Source organism: Patagioenas fasciata, chromosome 16 (genome assembly GCF_037038585.1).
Source record: "Patagioenas fasciata isolate bPatFas1 chromosome 16, bPatFas1.hap1, whole genome shotgun sequence".
Classification (NCBI taxonomy): domain Eukaryota; kingdom Metazoa; phylum Chordata; class Aves; order Columbiformes; family Columbidae; genus Patagioenas; species Patagioenas fasciata.
The window spans coordinates 6300942-6325671 of NC_092535.1; the positions used below are offsets into that span (position 1 = coordinate 6300942).

Here is a 24730-nt window from a genome sequence, read left to right on the forward strand (position 1 = left end):
CCATCTCCTGACACAGCCTCTCTCCCTGTCCCCTGTGCCCACAGCCACCACTCTGGCAGTCACCAGGCCTCCACATACCTGCTCCTGACCCCTGCAGCACCACGCCCCAGAGCTGTGGGGGTTTGATTGCCTTTATTCCAGGTGCAGGAGCGGGTGTCCCCACCACACCATCCCAGAGATGTCCCCCACAGAGAAGAGGAATGCAGAATGTGCCCAAGGGTGGGGACAGGAGTGTTTGGGGCAGGCATAGCCCAGGGTCCTCCCGATTTGGGCACAGCGTGAGCCCAGAGTCACTGGAGGAGCTCTGGGGACTGGTCGTGCCAGGTTTGGCTGTGCCTCTCCCGGTTTGGCTGTGTCCCAGTTTGCCAGTATCCCTTCCCAGTTCGGTTGTGCCCTGGACGGGCTGTGACCTGGCCCAGTTCCAGCGTGTCCCGGTTCAGTCTGTCCCGGTTCAGCCGTTCTCTGTTGCGCTGTGTCCCAGTTCAGCCCATCCCGTCCCGGTTCAGCCCATTCCGGTTGAGACGTGCCCAGGTTCAGCCGCACCCCGTCCCGATTCATCTTGTGTTGGTTCATCCCGTTCCGGTTCGTCCCGTTCCGGCTGAGCCGTGCCCCGCTCTAGCCCGTCCCGTCCCGGTTCATCCCGTTCCGGTCCCCGCGGCGCGGCACAATAGCGCCACCTGCCGGCCCCGCCGTGCCGCACCACGCCGGGAGCCTCCCGGTGCCAGCGAGACTCCGACCCCGTCCCGACCGGGGGGCGCGGGGCCCCCGGATCAGGCCCAGCTCAGCCCGCGAACACCCACCGGGGCGGAGCTGCGAGGACCGTGCAGGCTCCGGGGTGCCCGGCTAGCGCAGGTTGGGGGTGGAGGAGCCCAGGTAGGTGCGCAGATCGCTGAGGGTGGACGGGATGATCTTGGCGGGGATGGTTTCCCGGTTGAGCGCCTGGTGGGCGGCGAAGCGGTGGCAGCCCCCGAAGGAATAGAAATAATCCCCCCCCTCGCTGCCTTTGACCCAGAGCACGTCGATGGGGGGGACCCGCTCGGGATCCTCCTGGAAAGACAGAGACCCCCAAGAGCAACGCACCCCCTGATCTACTTGTGCCAGGGCTGCAGTGCTGGCAGCTGTGCCAGCGTTGCACCCCGGAGGCAGGGGTGGGTGAAGGGGGGGCTCACCTGCAGGGTCTGCATCAGGCTCTGCACCTTGTCCGGCTCCAGCTCTGCTGGGATGGGCCGAATGAGAACACGCATGGGCACATTGTGCACGGCCGAGATGTGCTGCGTGTGGATGCTTCGTTCCTCAGCCTCAGCCATGGCTGCTGTGGTGAACCGGCCTCGTCCTTCCTCCTGCCGGCCCGACTGCGCCTGCCACTCCACCCTGAGCAGCACAGCACCCAGCCGTGCCGCTCTGCTTCCTCCCAGCCCAGCCATCACCATCGTCATCGTCACCGCCCCGCTGTTTTGCAGAGTCACAGTGAAGGGGCAGGACAGGCTGCCGGGAGCGGTGCCAGTGCTGATTGGCCTGCTGCTGGCTCCTTTCTGCCCTGGTGCTACTACGGTCGGGGCTACTCTTGGCTCCCTGTCTGAGCAGGACACTCCTTGGCACCCAGTGGGTGCTGGGGGTCCCTGTCGTGCCCCCCACCCTGGGGCTGCCTGAGGGTCTCTGTTCCCACCTGGCTGTGCTGGGGCACTAAGGATCTTCCTGCAGCTCCTCACCTGGGAGCTGGGATGTGTCCCCCACCTGCCTAGCTGTGCCAGGACTGTTTCCCACCCCAGAGACCCTCTCCCCACTGCACTGACACCTGCAGGGTCCTTGGTGAGGAAGAGGCACCATGAAACAACTCCAGAGGCGAGCAGCGAAGCACAGATGCTCTGCAGCTGGGCAGACACTGCAGTGCTCCAGCCCCAAGTCTTTCTAGGTCATTTCACCAGACCAGCATTCCAAATGTTGGAGAAGCTCTCAGCAAGAACTGGGTCTCTTGCCCCACCGGCTGATGGAACTGGGGCAACCTGGATCCATAGCAGGGCCTTGGTGCCGGTGGACAGCTGCTCCTGGTCCCCTCACCCTGACTCCCAGGGGACACAGAGGGTCCCCAGCCCCAGAGCTGACTCAGAAACATGCCGGTGTGACAGGGTGCGCTGGGTGACTCACTGCCACGTGTGAGAGCTGGGGATGGTGACACTCGGGGATGGGCGTGCAAGGCTCCAGGATGAGCTTTTTGTGGGATGAACCCAATGACGACTTTGCAGGTGAATTACTGTGCCCTTGCCTGTGGGGCAGCAGCAATGTCACTTGGAGCACAGGGCTCAGCGAGGGCTTTGCTGATGAGCTGGAGGCTGAAAATACTTTGCCCCATTTGGCACCCATCTGTGGTGAAAGAAGGTGCGGGAGGGAGGGGCAGGAGCACCTCGCTGCCCCCGGGAGCGAGGCTCTGCCGGGATGTTCCCACTGCCCCAACCTCTGCCTGTGTGGGCAGAAGTGGATGCAAATATGATGGCAGCTGGAATGAAATCAGCTCACCAAACGCTTCCCATCCTGCATGGCCAAGCCCCGGGGGTGAGGCTGGGGGCGTGTGAGCATCGCTGGGCAGCCCCCGGGCTCTCTGTCCCGCTGCTGGGATCTCACACGGCGCTTTACTTCCAGGTCAACACTCTGCCACTGCTCACAGCCTCTCCCAGCACTTTTGCAATCTGGGTGACATTACAAACCCGCAGCAGGGGGTTGTCTGGCTGCTGCCCGCTGGCTGCCAGGGCTGGCAAGGCAAAGCGGGCAGCGCTGGATGCTCCAGCTGCATTAGCCGCCCCCTACCCAGCTGTCTGCTGGGGCATCTCCACCCCTTGGTTTGGGGCAGATGATTTTTCCATGATGCTCTTGCCCCAGGGCTGCCCATGGCACCACGGGACAGGCAGGCTGGTGACTGGCTTCCCCTGTCCAGCGCTCATGTCACCACCCACCACCGCCTGTACAAACCTCTCGAGACACATGGTTAGTGGCAGAAATCCCTTTTATATCCCTGAATTGCATTACAAGTAATACTGCGGGCGGCCAGTTCTCAGTAGACTTGTCTTACTGGGGGCTGTCAAGTACAAAACCTGGCAGAAAAAAATCTATCATGCATGTAAAATTATTGCTGTCATATCTGCTATTTACAGTATAGGCAGGGGCAGAGGCGTGGTGCCCTGTGCCTGCCCGGCCAAGGGATGTGGTGCTGCTGCGGAAAGGTCCTGGCATCACGGGGAAAGTCAGGCTGCATCCGTGCTGGTGGGTGCCTGTGTGGCCGGGGCGATGCTCTTCCCCTACGTGGGATGCGGGTGCACGGCCACCATGCCGTGGCAGCGAGGACCGTGCCAGGGGTGTCCCTGGGAGGTGCTGAGCCTGCAAAATGTGACCGTGGCAACACGGGCACCGAGGCAGTGGGAGGAAGACGGCACAGGGAGGAAGACGGCGCAGGAAGACGGTGTGGGGGTACACGAGTGCACCCTGCGGGGTGCCGGGCTGAACCCCAAAGGTGTTGGGGACCGGCATGGGGTGATGGGGCCATGGCAGCTCGTGGCCGAGGTAGGAAGCAGAGGCGTGGATCGGGCCCCGCTTCTGGATGCTGCACGCATAGTGCTCACTCCGGGGCCGGTGCGGGGGTGCGGCACCGGGAGGTTGCATAGAATGGCTGGTTTGTCCCCACCAGGCTAGCGTGGGGCAGGAAGCAGAGCAGGAGCCTGTGGCAGCGAGGAAGACGAAGAAGAAGGGCTTTGCCTTTGGGGGAGGCTTGCAGGGCGTGGAGCCGGGCTGCTGGGCCAGCTCGTGCCCTCCCACCTCTGTACCCACTACACAGACCGCTTGTGGGGTTCTGTCCCCGTCCGTGTCACCGTGACTGTGTCCTGGGCATGGTGGCTCTGCTGCAGCTCGGCCGCCTCCTGCAAGCCCGTGCTGGCACGGCCCTGCCAGTCTTGGCAAATAAATAGTGAAAAGCATAAGTTATAAATAATATAAATAAGAATATTTAAATAGACTCACCTGAACTTTACGGCTACACTGACCCCTCCCCGAGTGCAGGTGGGGGCGATGGCGGGGGGGCTAGAAGCCCGCTGGGGAAGGGTCCGGGCAGAGCCTGGGGATGCACGGGGGGCAGTTGGGGTTTGGTGCTGCCCCAGGGCTGGGTCTCCAGCCCAGCCATCAGCCTGGCCCTTTGCATGACGGGGGCGGCTGCATCTGCCTGGGGGGGCTGTTCCCCTGCCCATCACTGTGGCCGGGGCCTGTTGTGCCTGGCGAAGCTGGGAGCCAGGAGCCAGCGGGGGACATGTCCACGGGTCTGTGCTGGGAGCCCCTCACTCTTTCCCTGATCCCAGGGCTGCGGAACTGCAGTGCCATTGGGCCATGTCCCATGGGACTGTGCCAGGCAGGGGGACACCGAGGTGCCCCAGGGCTTGGGGAGTGGGCTGCAGGGACCCCAGCCTCCACAGGTGACTGACAGCCCTGTCCTGTCTGCCGCACCATCCGTCAGTCCCGCTGAGCTGCTGGTAGCACCACCCCGTGGTCCCATCAGTGTTAGGGTCAAGGTGAGGTTTTGCTCCTGGGGGGAGCAGAAAAGTGTCTTTTCTACCCTGGGGTCCCCTGGGAGGAGAAGCAGCAGCTCTAAATAAATAATTGTAATAAATTAAATAAATAGAGGTGAAAGTCACAAGCCAGGGGAGGAAAGTCTCTCCTGGGTCTGGAAGAGGTTCCCGGGTAATTCCCCCGCAGAGAGACCTGCCTGGCTGCGGGGGGCTTGGGGACCCGTGGGTTGCGCTGGGTCTGTCCCTTCCCAGGGAGCGCTGGGCACCCTCCTCCCAGCTGGGGAGTGAGTCTGCAGGAATGTGTCCTCCAGCCACTGTGCAGCTACAGATCGGCCGCTGCAGCTGCAGGAGAGCTGGAGTGAGGACCAGGATGGGGATAGGGCTGGTGACGGGGATGGGGACAGGGATGGCAATGGGAATGGGGATGGCAATGGGGATGGGGGATGAGGATGGGGATGCGCCACAGGGGCTGGGGGGTTAGTTCCCTATTGCACAGCTGTGTTCGGAGCCCTTGAAGCAGGCGGACTCGTAGTGCTTGTTGAGGTACGACTTGAGGGCGAAGGTCTTCTCGCACTGCTTGCACTTGTAGTGCTTGAAGGCGGAGTGGGTCTGCATGTGGGCGCGCAGGTTGGAGCGGTCGGCGAAGGCTTTGCCACAGTGGGAGCAGCCGAAGGGCTTCTCCCCGGTGTGTGAGCGCATGTGGCCCTGTAGCAGCCAGGGCCGGCTGAAGGCTTTGCCGCACACGTCGCACTTGTGCTTGAGGTTGTGGGTGAGGACATGCATGGCCAGGGCGGGCATGGAGACGTAAGCCTTGCCGCAGGTGGGGCATTTCCTCGCCATCTTGCTGTCCAGGCTGCGGTGGGTTTGCTTGTGCCGGCTGAGGTTGGAGGAGGTGGCGTAGGTCTTGCCGCACTCGGGGCAGGAGTGCCGGTGGCTGCCGCGGCGCTGGCTCTCGCTGCGCCGGCGCGACCGCCCATCGGTGATGAAGAAGGCATCCATGGAGTAGCTGTCTGTCACCGCTGCCTCCCCATTGAAGTAGCGGGCGGAAAAGCTGGACTGGGGGCTCTCGGGGTCGCTGTACTCCTCATGGCCAGGGGTGTAGGCTGGGTCTGGTGGTGGCGGTGGCAGACCCTGCTTCTTGTCAGTGTCATAGCTGGAGGGTGCCAGGCAGTGCTGGAGGTACCCTGTGGGGACAAGAGACAGTGAGGTCACCATCCCTCTGGGCCAGGTCCACTGGGCACACGGAAAAGCCGCGAGCCAAAAATGCTCATTGGGGGTGCAGAACCGGGGCTGTTCCCCCCAGCACCAGTCCCTGTCCCTGCACTCCCTCCCGAGCACTGAAGCTGCCTTGTCTGCACAGGGCTGAGTCTGGCCTGGCTCCTGTCCCTGTCTGCCAGCAGGATGGGTCCCATCCTGCGGGGCTGCCCCAGGTGGGAGCTGGGGACAGGGCTATGGGACGTCCATCTGCGCTTGCCCAGGGGCCGCCCCGCTGCCCGGGCTGCAGGCAACCCCCAGGGGCTATTAGCCGCCAGACAGCTGTCGGTGCCGGGAGCCCCATTGTTCAGCGGGGTAGGCACGGGTAATGAGCTCTGCTACATCCACCTTGGCTCCAGGAACCCAGGGCAGCCAGGACAAGGGGGAAGAGGTTGCCCCAGGTTTCTCTTCCCCAGCAAAGGGGCTGTGAAAGGCCCCTCAGCTCCCCCTGTCCCTGGGGATGGGGCAGCACCCAGAGGCTGTTGACAATGGGGCCCTGGGCACCCATAGAGGAGAGAAACCCACAGCCCCCCAGGCACAGAGTGGGACTCAGGTGCAATGCCAGTAGTGTGACATTGGCACAGGTCTGCTCAAGGCCTGGCTCTGGGTAATGGACTCCTGACCCATGGCAGAGTGGGCACCATGTGGGCATCCCTGTCCCTCCATGCTGGCACACAGAGTTCACTGCGGGAGGAGCAGCGCAGCCTTCTTCCTGCTGGGCCAGCAACCTTGTAGGACACGCTGCCACCCCGGCTCCCCCACACTGGTCCTGGTGGTCTCCTGCCTTGCACACGCTGGTCATTGCCGACTGCTTCAGAGGACACAGCCCTGCTGTTGGTGACAGTGGGGGCTGCCGGGGGCCCAGGGTCGGTGCATGGCCAGGCTCACCCATGCATGGCAGCAGAGAAGCGTGGACACCCCCCAGCTGCAGCCAAGCATTCCCTAAATCCAGGCCCCTCCTGCCCATGGGACACCCCTCGATCCCCCTGCCCGGCTCCTGCTGTTTGTCCCATGAGAGGTTGGGAGTGCCTGTAGTGGGGAGGGGGCTGCATGCTGGGGACAGAGCTCGGCCCCCCTGTCCCCCCGCGCTGTGCTGACAGCGCGGTCGTGCGGGCTGTGCAGAAAAGCGCTCTGCTCAGCAATTTCTCACCCTGCCTCCGAGCATGCAGCAAGGTTATTTCCAGGAGAGCAGCGTCTGCAGCTTCTGCCCAGCTGCAGCACATCCCTCCCCCACCGGCTCTTGGCTCCCGATGCGGGGAGGGGGGGAGCAGAAGACCCCGCCCCGTGCCTCGCACCCCTGTCCCCGGCTGGGAAACCCCTCCAAAGGCTGGGGAGCAGCGCGCAGTAGGAAAGCGGGGACAAGCACCGCAGTGGTCAGGGAATCTCGGCTTGTGCGTGACTGGATCAGGCCCATCCCCGCACCCAGCTCAGCCTCCCGGTGCCCGAGCAGCCGGGACCCGACACCTCCCGGCCCGGGACAGACGCCCCCCGGGCCGCTCTTCCCAGAGCAGGTCCCTGCGCCGCCCCGTCGGGGGTCTTTGCCGAGCCCGGGTGACTCCCACAGTCCGCCCGGGTGTCCCCTGGCAGGAGGGGGCTCCAGGGACCCCGGCCACCCCCCAGCTCAGCCCTTCGCACGGCTCCCAGTGTTGCGGAGAGGGGGCTGCCCCCCACTTCTCCCCGCCTGCTCTCCGCGCCCCGGGGAGGTGACGGTCCCCACCGCGCTGCCGGGGGGGCTCGGGGCACCGCTGCGAACAATGAAACCCGCAGGCATGGTGAGGCTTCCGCTCCCCCCACCGGCCCCCCCGCCTGCCCCCGCAGCCTGGCGGCTTCGTACCCCCCAAAAACTTGTCGTGGGCAGGAGCCGGCCTCGCTGCACCCCGGCCGGGAACGAGGGGGCCGGCGGGGCCGGCGAGGGCTGCCCACGGGAGCTGCCGCTGTCACAGAGGGGATATTTCCCCAAGGGCCAACTTCGCAGGGGCCGGTGGCCCCGAAACGAGGGACAAGGCGAGGAGGGACGAAACCCCCTGGCCCGCTGCACCCCTGCACGACGCCCTACCGCGGGACACAACGCCCGGGACCCCCGCCCCGTCCTGGTCCCCGTCCCCCGCCCCCTGCCCCGCCGGGCACACACACAATAGCGGCGGGGGGGTCCCACCCGGAGTCCCCGGCACCGCACTCACCATCGCCGGCGGCGGGGCCGGGCAGCGCGTAGGGGGGCTCCAGGGGGGCGTAGGGGGGCGCAGGGGCCCCAGCGGCCGGGAACGCCTCCGCCTTCAGCTTCTTCACCAGGAAGGAGCGGGGCATGGCGGGGCCGGGCCGGCGCCCTCAGCACTGGACAGCTCCGGTACCGGCACCGCCACCGGCCCCGGCCCCCGCCCCGCCCCGCCCGGCCCCGGCTGCGCCCGGCGCTCCGGCCCCGGCTGTGCGGGCGGCGAGGAGTGGGGAGCCGAGTGCGAGGGGCGGGGAGGCGGGCAGGCAGGCAGGGCGGCGGGGAGGAGGAGGAGAAGGTGGAGGAGGAGGGGAGGAGGAGGAGGAGGGGGAGGAAGGCAGGCGGCCGGGGGAGGAGGGGGCCTTTCTGCCCGGCTGCGCCCGGAGCCCCCCCCGGAGCCCCCCGAGTCGCCGGCTGCGCCGGGCGCCCCGGACATCACGGCAGTGTGGGCTCCCCTGTCGTCCCCCCCCGGCTACCCTCCCGGTTACACCCCCCCGGCCACGGACAATGGGGACACGCGGGGACTGGGGGGTGGGACACACCGCTGCCTCCCACCGCCTTTGTCTCCTGCCGCCAGCCCCCAGAGCCTGTGAAGAACTGGGCTGCGGGGAGGGAGTCCCCATCCCTGTCCTCTCTCTCTTGTCTCCATCCCCATCTCTCTTCCTGTCCCCATCTCTGTCCCTTGTCCCTTGTCTCCATCCCTGTCCCTTGTCCCTGTCTGTTTCTTGCCCCTTTCTCCTGTCCCTGTCCTTGCTCCCCTTTCCTATCCCTCTTCCCTGTCCTAATCTGTCTCTTGTCCCTTTCCACTGACTCCTTTGCCTTGTCCCTTCCCCTGTCCCTTTTTCTCTGTCCCCATCCCTGTTCCTTTTTCCCTGCCCTCATCCCTGTCCAACCTCTGCCCTGTCCCCATCCCTGCCCACTGTACCTTCCCCTCTCCCCATTCCTCTGCCCTGTCCCTTTTCCCATCTTCTCCCCATTCCTGTTCCCGGGTTAGCGCCGTGACCTTCGCAGCCCACAACAATAGCTGGGCTCGTGGCGGTGCATTGTTCCCTGCTGGAGCCCCCGCTCCCCCGCCTCCCATCGCCGGTGTTCCGCTGCCGCCCTTCCCGGAGCAGGACGAGGCCCTGGTCCTGCAGACTGTCTCTCCCTGGGGCTGTGCTGGCTGGGGGCTGGTGGGTGACACTAAGGACCTGGCTGGCAGCAGGCCCTGCTCTCCCCAAGCCCTGCACCGTGGCGAGAGTTGCAGCACTTAACTAAGGCCAGTCCCTCATCTGTCACCGCAGGCAGAGATGCTGGCACAGCCAGCACAGAGCAGCCGCAGTGCACCCTGTGCCCTGATAATGGGCATCCTCAGCCTTGGGAGGCACCAGCGCCTTCAGTTGGGCATGTGGCATTGGGCCTGGCGGCCAAGAGCAGCACGCCTGTGGCTGGCACCCTGGGCCTCGCTGCTCACAGCTGTGTCTGCTCCTCCAGCTGTGCTTGGAGCCAGGGCTGGGGCCATTCCTGCGTTGCTTTGGGCCAGTCACTGCTTCGTGTGGTAGCCCACAGCCCAGGGCATTCCACAGCACGCAGCATCGCACAGCCATGGGTACCCCACATCCCACAGGATCCCACCTCCCACAGCATCCTAGACCCCAGGGCAACCCCCAGCATCCCCCAGCCCGGGGCAGCCCTCAGCCCATCCCACGAGACCCACTCCCAGGGCCAGGGGTCCCGGGGCTGCTCCCCACGTGGGCTGGGGTCTTGCTTCCCGTCTCCCGCAGCGCTTGGCCAGGGCTCACAGGCAGCGACACGAGTCCCATCTGGCCCTGCAGCGCTGCCCTGACGTCAGGGCTGTGCCAAGTTCAAGGTCACCTCTCCCGGAGGGCCACAGCCCCAGAGGGAGGTTGCCTGCCAGGCTGCTCCCGGTGTCCTCCCCCTGCACACCAGGCTCCTGGCCTCTGCTCCCTGATTTATTTATCTGTGCGTGTGCCGTTTCTCTCCTTGAAGGCACGTTTGCAGAATGGGCGATTACTTACGCCCTAGTTGGGCCGGGCCTGCCTGCTTGCCTGCCCGCTGCCCTGGGATTTTGTCTCTCTCCAGGCTGTGGTGTAATAAGGGAGGTAATTAAGTGTAAAAGACAGGAGGAGGGAGGGCTGGGAGAGGGGGAATAGGAACCCGGCTCCTTTCAGAGGCAGGGGACTGAGATAATGTATGTTAATAACCTGCAATCAGTCCTGCCGAGCTGTGCTAATATTGCTGACTGCAGCGGCTGGGCCCCCCCAAATCTGCCCCCGCTGGGGTGGGGAGGGAGGGGAGCACCAGAAGAAAGGCTCAGCCTTTCTCCTCCGCTGTGGCCTGGGGAGAGCTGTATTCGTGCCTTCCTGAGCAGCTGTATGGAAATAATTCCCATTGGAGGCAATTGTTTTCCCAGCAAGAGGGAGGAGGTGGCGGGCGTCCGGTGGGCGAGGGTCCCTGGGGGCTCCCAAGGGTAGGAGCATCCTCTCGGGGTGCAGGGGGGACAGGGTCCCCGCTCCAGCTCCCGGTCTCATCACAAGGACCGTTGGATGCACCCCACTCCCAGGATGAGACAAGCTGCCCCCTGGTGCCCCCACACCTCCCACCACTCCTCAGTCCTCCGCTCCTGCCCCTCGTCCCCCATGGGGCCAGATCCTGCCGTGGGGTCAGCCAGGAGCTGCCGGGGGGATGCTTGGTGGTGCTGGGGTCAGAGCCCTGCCCTGGCTCCTGCCCTCTCTGCTGCCTTGGCCACCGGCTCAGGGGGCTGCTGGCCATTAGCTATTCCAGCCACGTCCTCCTTCCCAGAGGCGGCTGGGCCACAGCCGGAGCCCCGAAGTGGCTCCAATCCCTGGCTTTGAGGCACGGCAGGCGCGGGTCTGGCGCTGCTGCCGCTCGGGGAGCAGATTGCCAGACAAAGGGCCGGGGACAAAGGCCCGGCTGCCTCGTGCCCCGGGGAAGGGGCGCAGGCGCGTGCGGGGTGTGGGCGCTGGCTCAGTCTGGGGGCTGCTGCTGCCCTCCAGCTCCCTGTGCCCATGGTACCCTGGAGCCCACCTGACGCAGTTTGGTATCAGGTGGTCCTGTGCCATTTCCCAAAGCAGCACTGTGCCCGGTCCCTCGCCATCTCTGCCCCATCAGCGCTGTCTGTCTTGGGGTGTAGCGGGGCTGGGACGGGGTGCAGTGAGGCACAGGGCTACAGGGAGGGAGCAGCAGGCATGGACAGGGCCACAGCAGAGGATGGCAAACACTGGGCAGATCCCCCCAGACCCACCGTGCCTCAGTTTCTCCAGCTGCTATTGAGGCCCTTATGAAAGTCCTTTGCCCCATGTTCCCTCTCCCTTTCCCCATGCCCAGGACAGGCTCTGGCACAGCCCTGCCCCAGCTGCCTTTGTCCCCGCTCCCCACAGCTGCTGCAAACCCACCATCCCAGGGGCAGCTGCTGTCTCCGCCACGGCAAGGGGCTGGGAATGTCGCCGGTGCTGTCAGGCATAGCAGGGGTTGTGCCCACCCACAGGGTCCCAAATGGCACCAGCCCCCCCAGGGGACAGGACAGGATGTGGCCGAAATGGAGCAATACCCAGGTGAGGGGCACTGGCATAAGCAGCCCCTGCCAAACAGCGTGGGGGTGCAGGCAGCAGGGAGGCGAGGACTGAGCAAACACCTTCTATTTGAACACAACAGGGAAACCCTGTGCCCAGGCTGGGGACAAAGCCATGGGGCTGCGATCCCCCGGGGACCCGGCACAGCTCAGCAGGGAGACATGCCCGCAGCCGCCCCGCTCCCAGCACTGCTGCCCGGCCACCCGGCACCCGCTGGTTTGGCGGTGTGTGGTGGCAAGAGGGGCTGTCCAAGGGTGCCCATCCCGCTCATGCTGGGCACTGCAGGCTGCAGTAGTCAGCGGATGTGAAGAAGTCGTAGACGTTGACGAGGGGGAACATGACCAGGGCTCCCAGGAGGGAGCCCAGCTGCTCTGCTGCCCCGTACCACACCAACGCGCTGTGGCTGCGGCTCCGCAGGATGACCCCAGCCATCACCTTCACGTAGGAGAGCGTCCCGGTGAAGAGCACCCAGGACAGGACCTGGTGGCACAAGGTGGAAAGAGCAGTCAGCGGGGCCAAGGGGGTCCCCACCATGCGGATGGGGGACATTAGGGCAAGGCTGGAGCAGGGGGTGACCCCAGAGACTTCCCTGGGCAAGAGAGAGGGACCCTGTGACTTACAATGGTGACATCGCCCCACTGGGACTGCTGGAGGATCGGGCAGGGACTCATCACGGCGATGGCCATGTTGTAGGCACCAAAGCCTGTCCCTGCTATCGTGAGAGTGCCCAGCAGAGCCAGGGACCTGCAAGAGACATGGAGGTGACACTGAGGAGCACTGCCAGCCTGTCCCTGGTGAGGGCACAGACCAATTGGCTCCATGCTGGCTCCATCCTCCTTTCCTGGGGTGACTCTGCTGTCCAGGCACTGACATCTCACAGACACTCTCCCACCCAGTGTCTTATCCCCCCACCCCATTGCAAAGCAGAGGCTATTCCTGGGGCAGGAGCCCCAGGAGTGCACCCGCTATATCCCCCAGCACCCTGCTACCCACCTGCCAGGCAGGACCATGGACACCATGCAGGCGAGGGGGTTGGCCATGGAGCTGAGCGTGGTCGCAAGGTGGTAGGCGGTGTTGCCGTAGGGCAGGCAGGAGTAGGACTGCACAGATGGCAGGACGCCATTTGTCAGAGCGCTCACCCAGGCGATGAGGAGGTAGATGAAGGTGAGCTTGGCCAGGGAGTAGGAGACTTTCTCCGGTGGGATGTCCCCAGGCCCCTTGGCATTCTTCGGGCACGAACAGCCTCTGCTTTGGTGCAAGCCAGCTCCCTCATCAGAGATCTGCTCAAACGAGCTCAGAATGATGTTGCTGGGAAATAGGTGCTGCTGGGAGAGCTCCCACATCTTGGGCTGCCTGGCAAGGAAAAAGAAGGCCAGCAAGCAGGCAAGCATCATTACAGTCATGAGGAGGAAGAAGACAAGGGTGGAGAAGTTGGCTGGGAGGTAGTCAGTCACCATCTGAGAGATGGTGGTCTCCACAGTCTCATTGCCAATGGTGACGTTGACTTCACGGGTGATGTTGGTGCAGATGGAGATTCCAGCGCCCTGGCCCAGGGCGATGAGAGCGGGGATCAGCCCGCTGAACCCTTCACCTATGAAGAAGGTGGTGAGGTACTGAGGTTGCAGCTGCATCATGAAGGGCAGGAAGGTGACAGAGGAGGTGCAGTCCACCAGGGCCAGGAAGAAGGTGAGGATCAGGAAGGCAGTGCTGTAGGTTCTCCCAGCGATGGTCGATGTGTAGTTCCAGAGGAAGGCCAGGAGCAAGCTGGCCATGACACCCACAGACACAACCACGTAGATAACAACCACCTCTTTCAGCAAGCCGGGCCGAAAACGATACATGAGAGTGACTAAGAGTGGCCCCACATTGGCCATTTGGATGATGATGGTGATGTAGGAGGGCAGGTCCCACTGCTCCGGCAGTACCCTCACCAGCAGTGGCAGCTCAACCCACAGCCCGTTGATGGTCACCCAGGAGCCCATGCCAAAGGCGCAGGCCAGGAGGTGCGTGAGCAGCGCCATGGCTCAGGGATGGCTGCTCAGCCTGGGGTTGATGCTGCTGCGCTGCAGAGAGAGGCTTTGGTCAGATGGTGTGGTGAGACCTGACCCCCCTGAACCCCAAACCCAGCCTCCTGCTGCCTGTGTTCCCACTCAGTCAGGCAGGCAGAGCAGATACCACGGGGGTCTGGGACTCACACTGCCCTCTGCCCCCCACCAGCCCTGGCAACCCCTCTCCTCCCCACAGGCCATGCCACTGCACCCTCCTGTACCGGGCGAGGAACCTGCTCGGTTCTGCCTGGGGCCTGTTCTGGGGAGCTTGGCAGCGCCCGATGCAGAGCCAAGAGGGGACCCGGTGGGCATGGAACCTACCACAGCTCGGTGCAGGACAGCACGGCCTGGCACGGCCTGGCAGACAGTGAAGATGGCTCTCACCTGGGCAGCCAGAGGCCCGGGCAGCCGCTGAGCTGGGCAGGAAGAAGCCTCGTACCTCCCCCGCAGCGCAGGGCAGGGCGGCGCGGGGCCGTCTCCTCCCCGCCGGCTCCCCTGCGGCTCCAGTGGCCGCGGGGAGAAGGGGCCCCAAAGGCCCTACCTGCAAACCGGCCTGGGCTCATTCCGCCGGGCTGAGTCAGCCGGGATCCCGCCACAGTCCCTGCCCGCCCCGGGCACCCGCTCCCGCCACGAGACCTCCGCAGCCCACGTCCCCGTGTCCCCATGTCCCAGCAGAGCCAGCTACAGCCCCGAGCGGCAGCGCTGAGCCCGCCGGGGGACACCCTGAGCCGGGAGCGTGCGACAAGCTGCCCACGGCTCCGGCGCGGCGGGGAGGTGAGGGGGACACCGAGCAGGAACCAGCACGGAACGGGGCTCCCGGTCTGCACGGTCCCTCCCGGGCGAACTCACAGCGCTGGGCCCGGCAGCGGCACGCGAGCGGGCGCGATCCGGCTGCCGGGCAGTGACGTGTGGCCGCGCGTCACCGCTCCGGATGCAGACGGCGGCGGCCCCGCCGCGCTCGGTTCCTCGTGCCGCTCCGGCCCGGCAGCGTCCCGGGGTCAGGGGACAGCCGGGGACACCCCGCGCCCCGCCACGTGCTCGGCGGCGGGGTTTGGGGCACCTGTGCGGTGTGGGCGGGTCCCGGGTGGGGACAGGCGCTGCGGGGTTGGTTGGCTGCCGGCACGGGGCGCGATGGGATAAGAGCTGTAAGCACGCGCAGGGAAAAGCACTGGAGTCCCTGGGGGCACGGGGAGAGGGAATGTCGCACTCCCGAGGGCACCCGTGTGGCCAGAGGGACCAGCTCCGGTCCCAGTTGTCCACCCACCCTCATGGGGCAGGCGCTGGTGTCAGGCTGGGCACGGGGACATGGCGGGAGGGGGCTCAGGACCCCCTCACTCCTGCCTTCCTTCCTGGTGGGTTCCCAGTTTTCACAGGCACAGCCCCATCCCCAGGTGAGTGTGGTGCCAACCATGGGGTTCCCCACTTCTTTCCCCACAGCCCAACCTTGGGCACCAGCGGAGCCTTTCAGCTCCCAACTTCTTCGTGGTGGCCAAAGTCCAACTGTGCCACCTCCAGCTCCTGAACACCTCCTGCCTTCTCCCTGCCTGCCTGGGGACAGCCCTACCCCTGCCCTGCTGCGGGGCCCACCGCTGCCCTCCATCCTCATATATCACCAGTGCCAGGGACAGCCCCAAGCCCGTGGTGTGCCCGGCTGCACTGTAGGGTGATCTCCACAGTGTCACCACTGCCCCAGTGCATACCAGCTTGGCCAGGTGCCAGTGATTATTCTTCATGATGTCCTGGACTTTGTGCTTGTCCCCGGTTGAACTGTGTGCCACCAATATCAGGCTGCTTCTTGCAGGTGCAAATGTCACCCGATGACAGCCAGTGTCCTCAGTGACGACCTCTGCAGGGTCATGGGTGGGGATGGAGCTCTCAGGGGACCCCTGAGCTATCCCAGTTTGGACATCCCTGCCCTGATCATGGGGCAGCTGGGGGTGTCAGGTGCAGTGGGGACAAGGTTGTCCTTCTGTCCCTGGCGCTGCAGGGACGGTGCTGGCACAGCAGGGTGCCCATGATGGGGCACAGCTTGAGGTATGGCCATGGTTTAACCCCAGCAAGCAGCTCAGCACCTGCCACCTGCTTGTTCACCCTCCCCAGTGAGATGGGGAGAGAATGGGAAGGGTAAAAGGGAAAAAACTGGCAGCTTAAGATAAAGTTTCACAGGGAAAGCAAAAGCTGTGTGTGCAAGTGAAGCAAAACCGGGAATTCCTGCACTGCTGCCTGGGGCAGGTGCCACCCCCAGGGCTCCAGCAAAGGCCATCACTGCAAATGTCTGCCCCTTCCTCCTTCTTCCCCAACTTTTATTCCTGTGCAGGATACCTTATGGATGGGACATCCCTTGCCCAGCGGGGTCAGCTGTCCCATCTGTGTCACCCCCAACTCCTTGTGCACCCCCAGCCCGCTCACTGGTAGGGTGAGGAGCAGAAAAGGCCTTGATGCTGTGCAAGCACCACTCAGTGACAACGAAAACATCCCTGGGTTATCAGCGTTGTTTTTGGCACAAATCTAAACCAGCCCCATACCAGCTCTTATGGAGAAAATCAACTCTATCCCAACCAAAACCAGTACAGGTGCCCGGGGCACCTGGGAGGGGGGGAGCACATCCAGAACACTGGGAGAAACCAGGTACTGGGGCTTGGGCTGGTCCCAGGACAGCTGAGGTCCCTGGGCACCCATGGGGTTGAGGACAGAGAAGGGGACAGGGCTGGGGAGGGGATAGGGATTGTCCTGTGTTTAATTTGGCAGCACCAAGGAGCAGCGAGGCTGGTGAGACCCTTCCCAAAGGCAACCATCTGCAGCACAGGGGAGCTCGGGGGGGTTGCTGGGTATGGGACCACCGCACTGCTGCTTCACGCTCCTCACCCAGATCTGCCCGACATGTGCTGCCTGTGTGGTGGGAGATGGCTGTGCCCCCTCTGCCCCCTCCCTGTGCTACAGCTGAGCCCTCCAGCCCCCCCTCCCCCTGCCCCCCCGGCCCCTCGCCCCTCCGCACCCCCAGCAGATGCGAGCAAAGGCCCCTGAAGCAGATGGCAACATTTGGTAGCCGTGTGGTCCCCGGCCATGGGACTTTGCTGGGCTCTGGTGACCAGGAGCCCCTTCCCCACCCAGCCAGGTCTGGGGACCTGTCCCTAACTGCAGCCAGCGCAGGGCAGGCTGGGCAGGGCGGTCCTGGGGTGGGCACGCTGCCTGTGTTGGGGGGTGCCTGGGCCATGTGAGGGTACAGGGGCGTCAGCAGCCAGGGAGAATCAGGGTCTGTTAGCGAGCTCAGCATGGCAAGAGCCACCCCCAATATCTGCTTCCAGCAGGGAGCTGTGGGGACGGTTGCTCCTGGGCTGCTGCTCCATTGCAGGGGACAAGAGGCACCCCCTCACCCCAGGGACCACCGGCTGCTCCAGACAGCTGGATATGACCCCCCCAGACTTGGGGACCCAGTGACAGGTCACAGCCGCTGGCCCCTGTCAGCCCCCCTGGCCCCATTTGCATCCCATTTCCATGTGAAAGGAGCAGGTCAAGTTGAAAGTTGAAAGGCTGGTGGGGGGTGGCCAGGAAGGGGCGGCTGCCGGAGGTGAGACCCTGACAAAGGACCGGATCCCCAGGGCCTGGCGGTCGCCTGGCCGTGGGCTGCGGGCCTGGCCCAGCCAGCAGCCGCCATCTGCGGGTCTGTGCTGCCATGTGCTGCCGCGCAGACAAAGGCCTCGCACCCGGCACGTCCCCATCTGTCACCTCCCCGGCTCCCAGCTGAGCAAGGTGATGCTGGGCCCAGCAAGAGCCTCCTCGAGTCCCTGTGTCCCTTGGAAAGCTGCCTCTGCCTGGATAGCTGCTCTGCAGAGCCCACAGCTGGGGAAACTGAGGCAGGAGAAGGCAGTGGCTCGTTCAGGCTTGGGGCATGTGGCTCAGGGCTGATTCCCCTGCTGCAAAGCTGGCTGCAGGCCCAGGATGGCGAGGGGCTGTAATGAAACATCAGGAATTAGCCCTCACCAAGACAAGGGTGTTAGGGCGGTCTCTGGGGGCACCTCTGTGTGGGGCTGCCTGAGTTGCATGGAGCCCCAGCCCCGCTGCTTGCCCCTGGGCACCTGCAGCTGCCTCCACCCAGCACTTACCCCTGGGGAAGATTTGGCCTTTGAGCGAGTTTTTTGTGTTTTTTGCTTATTGGCGGCATTTACCTCCCAGGAGGTCCTTGAAACAGCATGAGGAGGGGCCCAGCCCCAAGCACCCGTGGGAGGCGAAGGCAAAGCCAGTGCCAGCACCTGCCTGTCCCTCTGTTTCCAAACATCATTCCCCCGTCCCTGCTCTGTCCCCATGTCCCCAGTGCAATGGCAGAGGTGGTGAGCTGGGTGCTGGGGGAGCACTCCTGCGGTGGGGCAACCCTCCCCAAACCAGTCCTGGCATGCTCCCAGGGAGGGTGAGGCTCCGGGGCACTGCCTGACTCCAGAATCACCCGGATGCCCAGACGTGTCCAGGCAGCTGCCTGCAGCCGCTGCCTGCATCCCACTGCCTGCACCCTGCTTCCTGCACCCGGCTGTCTGCACCCCGCACAGCCTCAGGACAGTGGGGGGCCGTAGCGTGACCAGGCAGGTGCTCGCAGGCTCTGCTATCTCTCACCACACCAGGCAGCATTTTTCCAGCCAAGCTCGTGCTGTGGATCCGCCTTCGCCATTGCCCGAGCAGGGCACTGGCAGCTTTCCATGCGCTTGACTCGGCTCTTCTCTCTCTGTTGGCTCCTCGTCTCGCTTCCAAGAGCAGTTTGAAAAACGCTCGGTTCTAACCAAGCTCCGTGAGCCAAACACTCAACCCCTGCACACCAAGCTGGACGTCGCTGCGGGATCTGCCCACACGACAGGCAGGAGCTGCCCGTTCCATGCGGCTGCAGGGTCGGTGGTCTTCCTCCAGTCTGTCCCCGCCCTTTGTGTCAACAGGGTTATTTTATTTTGTTGCGTGTTTGGTTTATTGCAGAGGGTTGCTGCCAGGTGTGTGGGGAATCAAGGTGATTTTTGCAAACCAGAGCAGGCCCTGCTGGCTGTGCCGGTGGCACATGGGGAGCTGGGTGGCAGCTCCGTGCCCGCGGGAGGGCTGGGAATGTTCCCCTCTCTCTGAGCCCAGAGAGGCACCAGAACCCTCTGCCCACAGCGGGCAGGGGACATCCAGGGGTGTTTTGGCTTTGGCAGCGTGTGCACCCCAGGATACACATCCGCGCTGCCCAGCCGGCACCACAGGCTGAACCGGCACCTGTGCCGGGACGTCACCGGCCACCTTCACGCTGTGTGACGCAGCCTGGCATGGGGGAATGCCCCATGCTTTTCATCCCATGTGAGCGCTGAGCTGTCTCTCAGCGTGTCCTCACCCGGTGCTGACTCAGTGGGAGCAGCCGTGGCACGGAGCCGCTCCAGCACCGCCAGCCGCTGTCCCACCGGGAGAACGGGAGGACGTGGCTGGGGAGGAGGAGGCACAGGGATATTGGGACACCCCCAGGACAAGTGTTGGGAGAAGCAGCGTGGTGGCTGGACTGTGCCAGGGAGGCTCTCACATCGCAAGGCTGATCCAGGTGGGTGGTGGAGGTGGTGCCGGTTCTGTGCCCATCCTGTGCGGCAGCGTGGGGCTGGGTCACCTGGTGTCCGGGACGGCTGCCACCCAGCAGGAGGTGACCCGGCGTGCCGGAGCAAGCCTGGCTGGGCTGCCTGTGCCAGAAGGGAGCAGAGCCAGAGCTGCAGCCAGGCATTGCTGGGCATGAGCAGGGCTGTCAGCCCTGGCACTCGCATATCGGCGCTCCAGCCAGGGGCATGGGACAACACCGCTGTGTTCTTGGGGCTGTTTGGGGGGCAGCTCAGCCCAGCTCAGCTCAGCTCAGCTTGGCTCAGCTCAGCACGGCCATGCCAGGGCAGGCTCAGCACCACAGGAATGTGGAGCAGCAGGTTGTGCCCAATCAGGCGGGGGAGAGCCCACACTGGCCATGGCTGGCTGTGCTGGAGGTGCCTGGATCCTTGTCCCTGTGCCCCCAGAGCCATCCCCTCCATGGCTTGGCCACGGGGCTGAGCCTCTGGCACTGAGCTGAGCTCCAGCACTGAATGTGGGCACATGTCCCTGCTGCTGAGTCAGCGAGGCTCTTGACCAGCTGCCCCCAGTCTCTGGCAGGAGTGTCTGTGCTGGCACTGGGACTGTCCCCAGCTGTCCCTGTGCCTGGCTGGCCCCCCAAGGACACTTTCCTGGTCAGAAGACAGCATGTCCCCCCAGGCAGGGGACAAGGACAGGGACAGCCAGCCTCCCCCAAGCTGCATGCCCGTCACAGTGCATCAGGTCAATGCACCGTGTACTGTGCAGGGACCCTGTTGGGGTGCAGGGACCCCACTGGGGTGCGGATTTGGGGGGCTGGGGCCGACACACCGGCACACGTGGGCTGGCAGACAGCGCTGCCATGGCACGGCACGGCCGTTGCACAGTGCTGTGGGTGCTGGGGCTGGTTCCTGACGCTGAGACGGGCCCTGGGTTGCACCCAGGAAGTTGTGCGCGCAGGCGGGCGGCTGACGGTGACTGACGGCAGCCTGCTCGGGGCCACCACGGGAGGGAGCAGGGCTGCGGCACCCTGGCCCCCACTGCTGCACCCGGTGAGTGCCAGGGCTTGCTGTCACCCCCCCGGGGCTCATCTGTGCCCCGAGATGGGGACCCCCAGGAGGGTTGTCAGAGCAGCTCGGGGAAGCGGATGGAGAAGGAGGGGGATGTGGGGGCAGGTCAGATCCCACATATCCCCCCTATGCACACTGAGTCCCTCTCTGCACTGGGGCCCCTCTGGCTGTGCCCACCCTGGGCGGGGGCTGCAGAGGGGTGCAGGGCTGGTTTGGTCTCCCCCTGCGTTTTGGGTGGGCCAGTGCCTCTGTGTGACCATAGGGGCGGGAGCTCTGCTAGTTGGGGTTGGCGGGGGCCCAAGGACATGGGGTGCCCGCAGCGCAGCACCCCACTGGTGCTTTCCAAGGAGCTCAGGGGTGGGAATGGGGAGCCCGGAAGCAGTCTCAGAGCCTGCGAGGGGATGGAGAGCCAAGGGGGGAGCAGGGAGCAGAGCCTCGGATCCCCCAGCTGGGTGGGGTGCTGGGTGATTGGGGCAGGTGATGCAGCCCTGGGTGCAGACAATGCACCCCTCGCTGTTGGCAATGCTCCTCCGGGTGCAGGTGTTGCACCCCTGGATATGGGCGACGCTCCCTTCGGCACTGGTGATGTGGGCAGAGCATTGGCAAGGGGCACCAGGGCACCGCCACCCCTCTCCATCCCAGCCTGGCTGTCCGGGGTGCCCCTCGCCGGGGTGCCCTCCCCGCCGGCGCCATTGGCCCGGGTGCAGTTTGAAGCAGGCTTGCTGCGCGGATTGGCTGGGTGACGTTTCGGGGAGGCCATGGCGGAGGCGGAGGCGTGGTCCCTGCCTTCAAATAGGAATCCTGGCGCGGCCAGTGCAGACAGTGCAGCACCGCACAGCCCCACACAGCCTTTGTCTGCCCGAGAGGCCAGGGTGCAGGCAGGGAGCAGGCAGGGAGAAGGCAGCGCCTGCCAGCCCTCACCCCAGCCCCTCTTTGCAGGTGACAGCGTGTGAGCCCCTCGCTGCCCGTGGTGGCCACCCATCCCGCACCCCGGTGCCACTGCGGAGGATGCCCATTGAGGCTCTGCAAGCCAGTGACGCCATGAAGGGGGTGACGGTGACGGCACCCTTCACCTCGGCCATGCCCATCCGCATCCTTAGCAAGGGCCCTGCGTATTTCCGCCGGCGAGCTGAACCAGGTGCCGGGAAGCCCAGCGCTGTGGAAAGGCTGGAGGCTGACAAGGCCAAGTATGTGAAGAGCCAGCAAGTAGCCAGCACCAAGCAGGAGCCGGTGAAGCCACCGCTACTCAAGCAGCCCCTCTTCACCCCGGGGGTGCGCCGGGCCGTGCTCACCCCCAGCCGCAGGGCACCCCCGGGGCCGCGCTGTGCTGAGGCCGGCAGCACGAAGACCTCACTTGACCTGGAGATCCTCAACAACCTCATCAACCTCTGCGACAGCCCTTTCCCCAAAGCAGAGAGCTCGCTGGGCCGGGAGCACAAGTGGAGGGTGGAGGCACCGGCAGCACTGGGTGGCAGGGCACAGGGTGCCAACAAACCACCAGAGAGCCCCGCCACCACCAAGCCTCCCGGCAGCGTAGCCGTGCGGAGAGTGGACGTCCGTCCCTGCGGGGCTCCGCAGGGTCAGGTGACACCGGTGCCCATGTCCCCTATCCTGGGGGGGCGGCCTGTAACCCCTGCACAGAACTCGCCCGCCCGCCCTGAGAGCGCCCGCCGTCAGCCGCTGCTGCACCGCTCCAAGTCGGACCTGAGCGACAGGCTCTCGCGAGCCACCGCCGACCTGGAACGCTTCTTCAACTACTGTGGCCTTGACCCTGAGGAGGTGCAGGACATGGGCGCCGAGCGCTTTGCCCGCGCCAGCTCCGACATCGTGTCCCTCAAGTTTCACAGCGTGAGCACGGCCAGCTCGGAGGGTGACCACTCGCCGCCCAGCGTCGCCACGCCAGAGGGGCGGCCGGCTGAGCGCGTCCCTTATGGCATCTCCGTCATCGAGCGCAACGCCCGTGTCATCAAGTGGTTGTATGGGCTGCGCCAGGCCAGGGACCCCCAGCAGGTCTCCAATGTGTAGCAGTGCCATAGTGGTGGCCAGTGCTGGGGACGAGTTTCTCACGAGCAGGAGATACTGGACATGGAGTGCTGGCTGTGCCCCAGGAGGAACAGGGACCTCTCGGCAGTGACAGGACCCTTGAACTCATCTCCCCACTTGCTTCCCTGTCCCCTGGGCCACAATGGCACCGGCAGAGCCCCGGTGTGGTGGCTGAGCATCTTTCCTGCTGGTTCTGGCTCCATCAGACCCCCGCACCAGCACTGCGAGCCAGGTCCTTGTGAGCAGGGCAGAGGACATGTGTGTCCCCATGCACATGGCTGGTCCCCAACACTGTCCCGTCGCCTGCTCCTGCAGGACCCCGTGTGTGGTTGTCCTGCCTGTGCTGCCAGAGGCTCCTGCCTGCCCTGTCCCTACCAGCACTTCCTGGGACTCCCCCCCTACAAAGAGCAGGGACAGAGCTACGCTGCCTGGGGTGGGGCCGTTTCCTGGCAGCCCCCATCTTAATGCCGGTGCTCTGGGAGCAGCGGGGTGCTTTGTGGGGGGCAAACCCAACTGCTCCTTCGGCAGCCCCAGGCTGCATGTGTATGAGAGTGTCTGTGAACGCTTGTGTCCCTTCCCGGTGCCAGCGGGCACACAGCCCTGCCACACCGGTCCCTGCTATTTATGAAGATGATGGTTGTTGGTCTCTTCCTAATTTCTATGTTTTTTCCTGATGTTTTATCTGTAAAAAATAATAATGCAACTGGTTGTAGTAAATCTCTGTGCTTTGGAAGCTATGTGGGCTGCCATCTCTCAAGGTGGTGTGGATTGGGATGGGGCAGGGACCCCAGGGTGCTGGCACCTTCTGGGGCTCGTCAGGGGCTGGCGGTGCCAAGAGGCGGGTGCTGGTGGAAACAATGGGTGCTGGTGGGAGCGATGGGTGCTGTGCTGTGGCGTGCCAGCGCGGGGCCTGGCAGGCACGGTAGGGGTGGCGGTTGGGTCCGGCAGGTCCCGGCAGAGCCCTGGCTGGCGGGATTCCCCTCTGCGCCACAGCCAGCGCCGAGTCGATCGCGCAGCCCCCCTCCCTCCTTGCCCCTCTCCAGCACGGAGCTTGGCCAAGTCCCGGCTCCTGCGGGGCTGTGAGATGGGGCAGCGATATCAAGACCTCCCAGCAGGCTGGGGAGGCGTGAGGATGAAAGTGGGTGCAGGGTGTGCTTTGAAGATGAAAAATACCCATGTGGAATCCCCAGGCAGCCTCGCACGGCAGCACAGCCCGTGCCTGTGCCGGTGAGGTCTTCCTGCTCCTCACTGTGCTGCTGCATCTCATGGGGGCAGGTGGCTGCTGGGGAAGGTGGCACCAAAGCCACCAGTGCCTGCAGCCAGGGGACCCCACCAGAACACCGGGCCTGCTGCTGCCCCCCCACCCTGTCTCCAGTCGCGTTGGTGGGGCCATGGCTGCAAATGGTTCTACGTGTGCAGGGACTCAGCCTGCCTGGCATGGGCAATGTCCAGCAAATGCCACATGCACCATGGCAGTGACAGGTGGGTGACAAGGTCCAGCCAGCTGCCCCAAGGCTGCGGGTTCCATTTCTGAAGGGGCCAGAGCTGCTACTGCCCATCCTGCTCCAGCCAGAGCTTCCTCCCGGCTCACAGGCTGCTGGTGAGGGCAGCACTGGGGCTCCCCTGACTGGGGCTTCCATCCAGCACTTGGGCTCCCCAAAAAAGCCTTCATAGGGATGAAGGATTTCCCACCCCAGCCTGGCTCCTGCAGCGTCCACATCCACTGCCCAGGGTGCAGGATCTGTGCGACTCCCACTGGGGTACAGGCAGGTCCGGCTGCGCAGGATGCAGCAGGCAGGACAGGGTGGGCAGGACATGGGGACATCATCTAGCCCACAAGTCAGGCTGACAGAGCGGGCTGGGGAGGAGGCACATACCCACGGAACCCTTAATGACAGCACATGAGGCACCGGGTGCCTCCCCAGGGAGCTGGAAACGAGGGACAGGGACACTCAGGGATAGGCTTTGCCCTGGGGGAAGCTCTGCAGGAACCAGATCCCCACTGGTGCTGCAACTGACTGCGCTGCTGGATTCCTCAGCCCGGTGTGGCCAGGGCTTGGCCTCAGTTTGCTGCTATTGCCAAGGGAGGGCCCCCCCAGCCCCCTGTCGAGCACAGGGCTGGGCAGCCAGCATGCACTTGATCCTGGCATCCCTCGAACTGCATGGGTGCCCAAAACCCTGTGTGCTCATGTGGGTGTGCGTGATCATGTGCATGTGTGTCCTAGTGCGCACATGTATTTGTGTGCATCCATGTACAAACATACATGCATGTTTGTGTGCATATATGTTCATGTGTGTGCATGTCCATGTGCATGCGTGTTTATGTGTGCATGCATGTCTGTATGTGCATGCGTGTTCATGTGTGTGCATGCTTGTGTGTCCATGTGTTAATATACACACGTTTGTATGCACGTGTGTC

At 64.6% G+C, this 24730-nt stretch overlaps 4 protein-coding genes across 8 annotated transcripts; 1 reads left to right on the forward strand and 3 right to left on the reverse strand.

Annotated features, from left to right (window-relative positions):
- Window positions 1–117: 117 nt before the first annotated feature.
- Window positions 118–1887, reverse strand: SRXN1 (sulfiredoxin 1). The gene is made up of 2 exons (XM_065850149.2): window positions 1170–1887; window positions 118–1047 (listed from the first exon to the last, which is right to left on the reverse strand). Exons 1-2 carry the CDS (start codon window positions 1434–1436, stop codon window positions 844–846), a joined length of 471 nt encoding a protein of 156 aa, XP_065706221.1. The 5' UTR covers window positions 1437–1887; the 3' UTR covers window positions 118–843.
- A 1093-nt stretch (window positions 1888–2980) lies between these two features.
- SCRT2 (scratch family transcriptional repressor 2) lies at window positions 2981–8216 on the reverse strand. Its single transcript, XM_065850148.2, has 2 exons — window positions 7979–8216; window positions 2981–5728 (listed from the first exon to the last, which is right to left on the reverse strand). Exons 1-2 carry the CDS (start codon window positions 8100–8102, stop codon window positions 5022–5024), a joined length of 831 nt encoding a protein of 276 aa, XP_065706220.1. The 5' UTR covers window positions 8103–8216; the 3' UTR covers window positions 2981–5021.
- A 3435-nt stretch (window positions 8217–11651) lies between these two features.
- On the reverse strand, window positions 11652–14911 carry SLC52A3 (solute carrier family 52 member 3). Of its 5 annotated transcripts, none has more exons than XM_071815637.1 (4): window positions 14498–14911; window positions 12594–13658; window positions 12221–12344; window positions 11652–12080 (listed from the first exon to the last, which is right to left on the reverse strand). In XM_071815637.1, the coding sequence occupies exons 2-4, from the start codon at window positions 13619–13621 to the stop codon at window positions 11868–11870; spliced, it is 1365 nt and encodes a 454-aa protein (XP_071671738.1). In that variant the 5' UTR covers window positions 13622–13658; window positions 14498–14911; the 3' UTR covers window positions 11652–11867. The 5 variants fall into 5 exon arrangements, with proteins under 5 accessions (XP_071671738.1, XP_065705896.1, XP_071671739.1 ...); XM_065849824.2 differs by having other exon boundaries at window positions 12594–13663; window positions 14498–14908; XM_071815638.1 differs by lacking the exon at window positions 14498–14911 and adding an exon at window positions 14190–14463 and having other exon boundaries at window positions 12594–13663.
- A 5258-nt stretch (window positions 14912–20169) lies between these two features.
- FAM110A (family with sequence similarity 110 member A) lies at window positions 20170–23038 on the forward strand. The gene is made up of 2 exons (XM_065849931.2): window positions 20170–20250; window positions 21208–23038. The coding sequence occupies exon 2, from the start codon at window positions 21277–21279 to the stop codon at window positions 22291–22293; it is 1017 nt and encodes a 338-aa protein (XP_065706003.1). The 5' UTR covers window positions 20170–20250; window positions 21208–21276; the 3' UTR covers window positions 22294–23038.
- Window positions 23039–24730: the final 1692 nt, after the last annotated feature.